Here is an 11,689-nt window from a genome sequence, read left to right as displayed (position 1 = left end):
TTTTCCAAGATATTTTAACACATTATAAACTGTGTGGAAAAAACATCTGCTGAACTTAACTGAACCACAATACAATAAGGCTGGTGCATTTTCTGTTTTATTTTTGATAAATAAAATTATTTTTTGATAAACATTTTTCCATCATTTAATTTTCCAGATTCAGTTTCCCACTGAGCAGAAATAGAATGTATAATTGTATAATTATTATTATTATTATTTTTTTTACATTCAAATAGTAATTAAAGCTACACTCTTACAGTTTGGGACTTCATTGAACTTCAAGGGTTTTCCAGTGGGTTCTTCAAAGCTTCAAAACTGTTCTAGTTTTCAGAAAGGGAAACAGTTTATTAAGACATAAAGACTATAAAACTACAAGATGGTCTTGGTAAATAGCATTACTCAGCCTTAGCCGACTCAGGGTGAAGCAGATTGATATGTAAGATAATAAGATGTTGCCGCTTTCCAGGTAGTACCAATGACACCACCATAGATAAATGACAGAATTGCTCTTGCAGAGCAAAAGGACTAAAAGAAAGGAAGTGATTGAGATGCAAACTGCAGAATGGAAAAAGCCTGCCTATTTCTTATTTATGACATTCAGCAGTTAAGCGCTCACTCCTTCTGCTGCTGCCCAAACAGCATCTCATGGTGAAAACCGTTAAGCCTTAAAACATAGGCTGGCTGAAAGATGACATTATGTTCCACAGTGACAACAACTGATTTTCTGATTCTTACTTTTTTATACTTTAACCTAATATTTAGGAGCCACAAATGTTCTCTGGCAGGTACAGTGTAAAATCACTTATATAAAGTACATCAGAATTTAATGAGTAAACGTAAAACTATACTACTCGAGTGGAAATCTGAAATTAAATTACTGCACACTGTTTTATTATAAGCTGTTCAAGAAAAGGCACAACAACATCAATAAAAGTGGTATAAATAATTCTAGCAATTATACTGTCATCAACAATAGTAATAATAATAATAACAACTATATATATATATATATATTCTATTGCTAGATTAATAGCTATCATATAGTTTCAAAATATGCAGCTTGATCATTGATTTGTAATCAGCTGGGAGAAATAGCATTTGATTTTTTTTGGCCCTTTTTTAATAACAGTCATAGGAAAGTGCAAAAATTTTTTTAAGTGTGCCTTAAATAGACAGGAACATATAAAACAGACACTGCTTAATATTAAACAATGGAACCACAATCTTTATCCATGCAGCCAATACACTAAGCTTTGGTTAGGTTACTTGGGTGTAGCCTTACCACCCTTACCAACTCTGACTCCCCCGAAAGTGTGTAATAGTACAAAAAGTTCATGCATGCAGATTCAATAGAATACACTAGAGTTCCTGCATGCAGATAGGGCCCCTGCTGTAAATGTTAGAGTTTGAATAGATTGATGATAAGGTGAATACATGCCTTTATGTGTTTATTCAGTAAATCATAACTAGCTCATCATGATGCTCACTGTTTGGCACATCATATCTCCTGAGCACAAATACATGTATGGTCATGTATTTTACTCCATAGCATACAGCATATGTTTTCCAAAAACACATTGTAAATATGTCCTAAAGTATTGCCATGCATTGTGTGATTTTTAAACCCCTGGAATTAAAAAATCTGTATTTTCTTCCATAATGAATCCAGGATGCACTGATATTGAATTAGGAGGCTTAGCAAGACTCTGTGTCTGGTGTCCTGTTCACTCCAGAGGAAGTGAGAACACCTCATCATTTGCTCTGTTCATTGCCTTACGTCACTGACCCGTTGTCCCAGAGGTGGAAGTGTCCCATAGGTGGCGTGATATACTATTCAGAAAGTATGATCCTATGCGGTTTAGACCTGGCCGTGAGCTCTGTGATGTGTTTGTGGCGGAGCGCGCGCGCCGCGGCAGCCTGCGTTACAGAGCCGGTCTGCATTGCGTCGAACTCCCTCCCCCACCCTCGCGCTCCCCTGCTTCCCCATGTGCACCCGGTGTATACTGGCCTAGTATTAAGGAATTACTCTCTATCCCCTCATTGATCCCTCACCCACCCCCCGCCCACCCCCACCACCTACCACCCTTTAAGCACTCTTCTATCTCCATTCCCCGTTGCTTGCGCGGACAGATAAAGCAGACCTCTCGTCCTCTTGTCTACGCGGAAGAGAGGAAATTTCTGCTGAATCAGTGATGTCTGGAAATGGCATGAGCATCTCCCCCACACATTCTCCTCTCAATCCTCCCACCCACCCCCAACCCAACTTTAATGCATCCCCCCACCCTTCCTCCGAGCTGCAGCAGTAGTCTGTCCTGCGGTATAAACCTTATTCACGCGCCGAGGTGCCGCCGCACGAGCACCGCACCGCACTGCACCGGAAGGAGGGAGGTTGCAGCTTTTGTTTTTTAATTCCATTTGTGAGCACTTTTTCCCCCTCCTCGTCCGCTCTCCCTGCATTCTCATCCCTTGCGCATCTAAAAGTACCCGTTTATTTCCAAGAAATAACACTTGCGACTTAAGATGGTCAGGTGTCATATAGCCAAGGATAAACCAACTGCAGCTTCAGAGGACTGTCCGCACACGAAACGACATGTAAAGTGCTAATGAATGAACACAGGACGAAAGAAGAGCTCTACTATTAGATGACAAGAGGCATTTCATCCGCTTCCAGTATCTTCAAGAGGTAAGCACCTGTACCTGGTGGATATGAAGAGCCTTTGCTTTACTCTGCACTGCTTCTCTTTATTTAGTTCCAAAAAGTCATGCCTGCTGTTTTTTTGTTTTGTTTTGTTTTTTATTGCTTTGGAGTGAGAGCCAGGGTTCCAGTCCTGAGAAGTAGCCCAGCCTGCATGTGAGCTAAGAGTAAAAGTGACATGGTCATGTCAGATCATTTTTTACTTGGAGCAAAGCAATGGTTTGGAAAGTACACCTTTGATTCACAAAGCAAATGAGTAATACACAGCATTTAAGTAGATATGTGGATAGACCCAGAAGAAGATAGCTGGCAGGGGAAATAAATAAATATCTAAATATAAATAAATAAATAATGGAAGTGGAAATTGCTGAGCTAGCAAATATCTCCACTGTTCGATCCATTTTTTTCTCTGACTATGTGGCAGAGGCAGCAGTAGCGGATGCAGTGGAAAGGAGCGATGGTGGAGTCAGCGGGAGCTGCAGTCAGTCCACACTGAGGAAAACCGGTCTAGCTCATAGCTTTGGGCACAAAAATCAAAGCAGGACAGGGAAAGTGAGCTGAGGAGGAATTCAGGACGAGAACTACATGTCTGTTCCATTACACTAAACGCAGTCCCGCATCTCCTGCAGTGCTTCGACTTGGACTTGCAGGATGACCGTAGTGGCTGGAGATAACATGGATGAAACATCAGCTGTCCCGGGGCATCCTCAGGACACGTATTCTCCTGATCATGATGACCATGAATGCTCTGAAAGAGTAGTCATCAACATAGCTGGGCTGCGCTTTGAAACACAACTCAAAACACTCGCCCAGTTTCCAGAGACTCTGCTTGGGAACCCAAAAAAGAGAATGCGTTATTTTGATCCTTTGAGAAATGAGTATTTTTTTGACCGGAACCGTCCTAGTTTTGATGCAATCCTATACTACTATCAGTCTGGGGGGCGGTTGAGGAGGCCAGTAAATGTCCCATTGGATATGTTCTCGGAAGAAATTAAGTTCTATGAACTTGGAGCTGAGGCAATGGAAAAGTTCCGTGAGGATGAAGGATTCATCCGAGAAGAAGAACGACCCTTGCCCGAACGTGAGTTCCAACGCCAGGTCTGGCTTCTGTTTGAGCACCCTGAAAGCTCAGGTCCAGCCAGAGGAATTGCCATAGTGTCTGTCATGGTCATTTTAATTTCCATTGTCATTTTCTGTTTGGAAACTTTGCCAGAACTAAAGGAGGACCCTGCGGGGAGAATGAAGAAAGTAGGGAACACCACCTATTACTACAAACCAAACATCCTTACAGATCCCTTCTTCATTGTAGAGACCCTCTGCATAATCTGGTTCTCATTTGAACTTATAGTACGATTCCTTGCATGTCCCAGCAAAGCAGCCTTCTTTAAGAACATGATGAACACCATAGATGTTGTAGCTATCATCCCTTACTTTATTACACTGGGCACAGAGATGGCAGAAGAATCAGAAGGTAAGGAGGTCAAGGGGGAGCAGGCAACATCACTGGCCATTCTCAGGGTGATTCGTCTGGTCAGGGTGTTTAGGATCTTCAAGCTGTCCAGACATTCCAAAGGCCTGCAGATTTTAGGGCAAACTCTAAAAGCTAGTATGCGGGAGCTTGGATTGCTTATCTTCTTCCTCTTCATTGGTGTCATCTTGTTTTCGAGTGCTGTGTACTTTGCAGAAGCTGATGAGGCTGAGTCATACTTCAGCAGTATCCCTGATGCGTTCTGGTGGGCTGTTGTTTCAATGACCACAGTTGGCTATGGAGACATGGTCCCTGTCACTATAGGGGGCAAAATTGTAGGTTCTCTGTGTGCAATCGCTGGTGTGCTGACCATTGCCCTACCAGTGCCTGTCATTGTATCCAACTTCAACTACTTCTACCACAGGGAAACCGAGGGTGAGGAGCAAGCCCAGCTCCTGAATGTGAGTAACCCCAACATCGCTTCCGACTCCGATTCCAGTCGCCGCAGTTCCTCAGTTGTCAGCAAGTCTGAGTATATGGAAATCGATGGAGACATTAACAACAGTATGGACAACTTCAGAGATGCCAACCTTAGAACTGGCAATTACCCAATATCTAACCAAAATTGTGTTAACAAAAGTAAGCTGCTAACTGATGTTTAGAGTCCAGATATGTACTACAGGAATGTCGCGATTCAGTAGTCATTTTATTTAACTCCCTTGTGCACTCCTGCTCCAACTATTATTCTCTGCAGATGAAAGGGGAAGAGATGAAAATATGACATAAATACCTATCACGTATATATATATATATATATATATATATATATATATATATATATATATATATATATATATATATATATACAGTTAGTTAGTTTAATGAATTTATAACAGGGCAATGCACATAGGCTATGCATAGGAAAACATCCCTCTCTCGAATGTACAGAATGCATACTTAACCAAAAGGCAATGGAGAGGACAAGGCTCTGGATTGCTCTTCTGAGCTAGGAGTGAAGTGATGTAGAAACATTATGCATGGATTACAGATTACATATCAGCAAGTTGCACAGTGCATCCAAAACAAAAAGCATAAAATTACTCAGTTCCACAAGGACAAGCCAAGCCATCTGCAGTGTTTGGCCTATATTTGGCCCTCTCTTCAGTACTCCAGACCTACTGACCAGCAAAGCACCTTATATGAACAAAACTGATCACCTGCTGGGATGCTGTGAGGGAAAAAGTCACCACCTCATGGACATCTGCAATGCTGCTATTTTCCAGCAGAAGCTGTAATAGATATCACCAAGTGATTTGATGCCATGCCCTTTAGATGCAAGACAGCACAATGATGGAATAATAGCTTAATCATAAGCATGTTTAGACTCATTTTGATATCAGCATGTGTGAGATGTTACCTCATTCTATATGATATCTTTTTTCCTCGCCATTTATTCCCTATAGTTCGTTTCCATGAAAAGTGCACTGGTTTGATATGATTTGAAATGCTTCTCATTCAAGCATATCTTAAGGACTGAATGTTTAAACCTAAGGGAAACAGGATCTTGATGGGATCATAGCATGTTAAAATAACTTGCATTATGGCCTATTCAAACTAAGGTACTGTGTATCCTAGTATATTTAATGCATGACAGCAGTATTATACAGCTTGTTGCTATTTAGACACTCCTCTGGAGTGTTATTGTTACTATCAGGGAAACTATGGACGTTGAGTCCTGAAATTTTCTGAAATGTGACACAAAAAAAAACAACATGAGCAAGACCCAGCACAGGGACGCAAACTTTCTAATCTAAAAAGTAGTCAAAAAAGCAAAGAAAACAAAACAAATAATACTACAAAATTGCATATACTCATACTAAGTATCTGTTAAAATCAATATAACAAATAATGCTGTGCATGGGCCTTTGATAAAAGAAGAAAAAAACAACCCAGCGAGCAAATTATAATTCATGCTTCCATTTTTTGCAGTCCAAATTTTAAACAGTCATGAATTTTATTTATTGGAATGCAACACGAAATACGGCAGAATTCTTTTTATTCATTTGTAGTGCCTTTTGACCCTCTCAACAACAGGACAGGTGAAAGTGCCTAGGTATTTCATGGAAAAAGGGCAGCCCCCTGCCACAGCAAGTGTGTTGAGGATGAGCATTAGTGTGTGTATGTGTGATTAAAGAAAAAAAAAAAAAACAAGGGTACAAAAACTAATGACACACTGTTGTCAGGCACAACTTAAAAGTTTTTGTTGTCATGCACTTAAAGCCCTTACTGCGTAACTACATTTGGGCCACATTTGAAGGGCAGGGAAGTGTGTGGGATTTTTTAGAGCTTCAAATCTGCCTTGCATTGTAGTTTTCACTTGTGATGTGCCATAATGAGTCTACCTCAGTGAGGTGATCACTGCGGGATCCTGCCATTGAGCAGAACAGCTCCTTGGCGCCGAACCTGTACATGTGAAAAAAGGTATGGTTGGTGATACTCCTACAAAGGCCAGTGATACTCCAGTATAACATTTTGGAGTTCCCCAACAAATAGCCTTTAGAGAAGCACTTAAAAAACAAATGCAACAATGGAACCACTCCCTGACCCTACTAGCTACGCACAATCAAAACTCAATCATGTCTTGTTTCGCATTTTCATTCACTTTTTAATCCTTATAGCTATATTGTAGGAAAGATCTGCAGCCTGACCTGCAAAACATAATGTACAGAGCAGTGTCTTGAACTACAGGGTTGAAATTAGAATCAGGTTACATCCTTTTAAACTGGGATTTAGATCTAATATATGTCTTCCATGTGCTATTAATAATAATATAAAGAAGAATCCCAGATTATCCATCACTGGTGTAAGTTCGTCTTATATGGGAAGGTTACTGTATGTAGAAAAGGATAGCTCTAAGTTGGGCATGCCCATGTTAAATCCACAATATTATAAAATAATAATAAACAAACAAAAAAAGAAATATAGATTAAAAAAAATGTAATTAGATTCGAACATATTTGCGTGCCCTTCTGTAGTATATGTATATCCAAAAAAAGGTGGTAGGCTAACTGATGCAAAGTTTTCCTAACCAACCATATAATACATAACCGTAGAAAGCATTTTAATGCTACAAAACATAGATGATTTTATAGAACAAATCTAGACACAGGCAGTGTGTTGAAATGTATGAAGGGAATCAGCTAACAGTGGTAAATCAACAAAAAAAAGCGATTGAGCCATATGGTGCTATGCAGATATTAAACACCAACATACACTATGACAGCAATAGAGATTAGAGATCCTTATTACACATGACTATTTACAACGGGTCTCTTAGGAATGCAACATTTTAAGGGCTGTGGGTATTTTAGCTGTTAAAGGCTAGATGTCTTTTTGTTTGTTTGTATTTATGATCATGATGCAAGAGGAAACGTTGCAAGTTCATATGCTAGGGATAGCTATTTTCAATGTTGAGGAAAGAGTTGAATTTCTTTTTCTGGGACACGAAGGTTTAAATGAATAGCTGCTACTCACTTTGTGTATTAGATTCTGTGCTGTTTGTGCATTTCTTGTCATTACTGACCTGAAATCTCTGGTTAAGTTCAGAGCCCAAAAGAAATAAGACATTATGTTTTGGAGTGATTCTGCTCAGTGTGTAATCCAGAGTAAAAGGCACTGTGTTTTTCATTTATTTATGTAATTTTTTTAGGAAATAATTAACCAAACCAACTTCTTCAGATTTCTTGACAGTGAAAATTGACACACCATCCTGTAAGTGCAGTTTTAATTAGTGCTCTAAAAGAATTCCTAAACAGCAAGCTGTCAAATTCTGGATTTCCGTCATAGAGTTTTGTGTTTTTATTTATTTTTACATGCCACATTCAGACCATGAGGGCCTTTATTATTTGAGTTGAAGAGCTGTGTTTTATGGAGTCTGACACTCCTGCTATAAAGCCAAAGCAAATGGTGTAGTCAATGGACAGGACATGCCTATTCAGAGGACATATCTAGAGGACAGGATATATATATATATTTGGTTTCTTCACCTGTGTGGCCTCATTTTGCTTTTAACCAATTTGAGATCTGTGGCACTGGATTTGGAAAAAACATAGAATAGTTAATCATGTATCCGTTTGGAAAGCCATGACTAATCTATTGAAAGATTATAGCTACTAATATCTGTACCACCAAATGGAATTTTAAAATGGCATTAGCATCCAAAATGTACTGTAAGCTCTTTTCCTTTGATTATTTTGTCAACATCATGCAACCGTACCAAACATCCAATCCCATTCTGAAATCGTACTGTAAAGATACATATCCCAAAAGCAACGGTTCGGCAAAATAAATGCATGGTCTTTGACTGCATGAGCTTAAGCCTTTTGAAAAAATGGATCGACTATATTCTAGTTGCACCATATTTAAAGCCCTTGCTCTGGTGTACACCCGAGCCTGTCTCAGTCTTTTTACTTTCTGTTTTGGGGAATTATTTTCTGTTCACTTTTAATCCAGTCAAAACTCCACAGATTACGTGTTTTCTCACAGATTGTTGTGTGAGGATGCTGAAAAATGAGGCTACAGATTTTAACATTAGCTGTGCGTTCGAGCTGGAATTGTAAGAGGTATGCTCAAAAGACTGACAGATGTCACTGATTTTTGACTGTAACAGCTACAAGTTAAACAAAGAATGGTTCAAGTTGTGTGTTTGTCCACAAACCACTTGACAACAATCTCATGTTTGTTTCTTCTAACACTCATGTAGTTGGTTTTTTTCTGGGGTGGGGGGGAGATTTTGATTTTGATTTTCTAATTTTCTGATAAAGATTGCTCTACAATGCTTTTATTTGTCAGATGCTGACAAAGGCATGGTCTGTGATCTATGCAAGGGTATTTTTGTTTCTTCCTGTCATTTATAATTTAACCATATATCTAAAAATCAATAAATTTTTAAGGATCAGTTCTCTGGTCTATGTGTTTTAATCATTTTTTTATTTTTACAGTGTTTGACAATGCAGGGCATATATTGTGTCTTGGCTGTCGAATGTTTAAGGACAGTGGAAAATCTAGATTGAACCTGTCTACACTGTTACAGTGAAGTCACCTTTTGTCCTTAGTAAAACGTTTGCCTTACTCATGGGTAATTAGAGAAGCAGAACACAGCAATCTAAGAGGAAATAATGAATGAAACGAGCAGAAGAGAAGACATGACGTGTGCATAGTCCAAAAAAGCATGTGCCCCCCTAAATGTCTATTTATTGTTTCAGTGAAATTAAAATTGCATACAAATGTGGGGTTTTATTATAAGATAGACAATGATTTCATTTTCCCTCAGACATTTGTAACTTATAAACCACAGAAGGTGAAGCAATTTTAAATCAGGGAGTTATGTTATAAATTTAGCTTGATTGTTAAGGTATGGAAAGTATTTGTGTATTCACCCATGGTAATGCTTCCTCATTTTTTTGTCTAAAAGTGTTATTTAACAGACAACTCAGCTGTAATTTAATTCACTCAAAAAAGTTAAATGCAAAAAGTATGAATACCCTCAGGAAGAAATAAAGGAAAACTAAGGAATTTACTTAAAGAAATAAGACTTTAAACTGAAATCTGAATAGTGGTCAATTAAACTGAGTTATGGAATTTGTATTTCCCATTCTAATAAGATATAAGATGTGATATAATATAATGTCATATTTAATAAGTGAGTTCAACCCTTTTCCTATTCTTTTAGTTGTTATATTTAAAAAAATTTTTTTTACAGTTGCCTGGACATATGTTTTACTTTGAGTTGCATTTGACTTCAATTGCAGCTTATGCAAATGCGAATTAGTCATCTTGTAGATTCAAATTTAGTTTAGATGCCTTTCAAAAGGTAAAAGTTGTGTAAAAATCTTTCCATTCTATAATATTTTCATAATATTTACATTCATTCATTCATTCATTAATCTATTTATTTATTTATTTATTTATTTATTTATTTATTTATTTATTTATTCGTTGTGACTGCTAACGATTCTGTTACTGTGGGGGAAAGAAAATATTACTGATGCAGCTCTGTTTTACATTTCCTCTATATAGATCCTATAAAGATCCACTGCACATTTTTCTCTTTCGCAGCTCTGCAGCTTGTCTCTTTTCTCCTCTCTGCTGCAGCCTTGGGTGTGGGTTGGGCTGGAATTAGGCAGAGTGCAAGTGCATCTTACTAAGAGAAAGAAAGAGAGAGAGAGAGAGAGAGAGAGAGAGATTTGACAGTAAACAGACGGAGGAATGTATCTTATCTCAGTTGTGTCTTGGGTTGACATACCCAGATGTGTGAGCTATCGTGATCTTTCTACTTGCCTACTCAGTCTCTGGCACCTTCAGAGTGACATATCGTCCTGGGTTACTGCCAGACAGACTGCATGGGCCAACAGCTCTAACTGCACCTTTTATCGAACTAGATCTACTGTACATTACAAAATTAGTTATACTAGACTGAAAAACAGACACATATTAAATAAATAATATTGTCTTTAATAAAAAGTTGGTATTTCAGAAACAGCTGAATATTTACATTCATTGGGCTGCAACAAATTTTATTTTTGTACTGATTTAAAAGTGTAATTTATGCTTTTGCCAGACATTAGCTGAATGAGACACTCAAAATATGCATAGCTCCTCTGTTCAGTGTTTTCACACTGCCTAAGCAAGAACTGCATCATAGTAGTCCATGCAGCTCAATAGAGGATATACATTTTTTATTTATTTGTTTTGAACGGGATTCTTTACTGAAGAGACCAACTGATTGAAATACATAAGAATCTTTGTGCTGTTTTTCAGAACAACTACTAATTTCACCAGTTACATTGAATGAATAAATAGATAGAGGGAGGAAAGGAGGGAGGAAGGGAGGGGGATGGAGGGATGGATGGATAAATGGATAAATGGATAAATGGATGGATGGATGGATGGATGGATGGATGGATGGATGAACTAATAGATGGATTACTTTAGTTTACTCATTCTTCATTTTCATTAATCTTATGTAAATTATATCCTGGTCAGGGTCGAGATTGATCCAGAGCTTCTCCTGGGAAGAATAGGCATGAGGTGGGAATCAAGTCTGGATTAGACAACAGTCCATTGCAGGAACATTCTGCTTTCAGAGCTGTTAAAGGCATAATCAGTGATTGTTATTGACACTAGTTAGCTACAGCTAGCTGTTTCGAAACTCAAATCTGAAAAATATTGTGCCTTCCTATCGTCATCTTTTAGAGCAATGTCATGAAAACACAAGTTAGCTATCAATCTCCTCACATCTCAGCAGTGGTTCCTTTTTTAAAGCAATATCCACATAGTATATTAGAGGACATCAATTCTATTCCAAAAATTATTTAGGCTGTTATTGATCCGAATGTAATAACTGTAACATGACCATATCATATCACTGTAACTATACATGCAATGGCTTCCAGATTTAAAGTGATATCTGTCTGTACTAATACAGCTTATATTTCATACAGCACATTGCTTATGTTTAAAAGTAA

General features: G+C 38.2%; 1 protein-coding gene across 1 annotated transcript; it reads left to right on the top strand.

The window, feature by feature from the left end:
- The first annotated feature begins 2,324 nt into the window (after window positions 1-2,324).
- On the top strand, window positions 2,325-4,952 carry LOC124385663 (potassium voltage-gated channel subfamily A member 1-like). Its single transcript, XM_046848854.1, has 2 exons — window positions 2,325-2,683; window positions 3,120-4,952. Exon 2 carries the CDS (start codon window positions 3,347-3,349, stop codon window positions 4,823-4,825), a length of 1,479 nt encoding a protein of 492 aa, XP_046704810.1. The 5' UTR covers window positions 2,325-2,683; window positions 3,120-3,346; the 3' UTR covers window positions 4,826-4,952.
- The last annotated feature ends 6,737 nt before the right edge of the window (window positions 4,953-11,689 follow it).

Source organism: Silurus meridionalis, chromosome 5, assembly GCF_014805685.1.
Source record: "Silurus meridionalis isolate SWU-2019-XX chromosome 5, ASM1480568v1, whole genome shotgun sequence".
Lineage (NCBI taxonomy): Eukaryota > Metazoa > Chordata > Actinopteri > Siluriformes > Siluridae > Silurus > Silurus meridionalis.
This window is presented reverse-complemented; position numbering and strand designations above follow the sequence as displayed.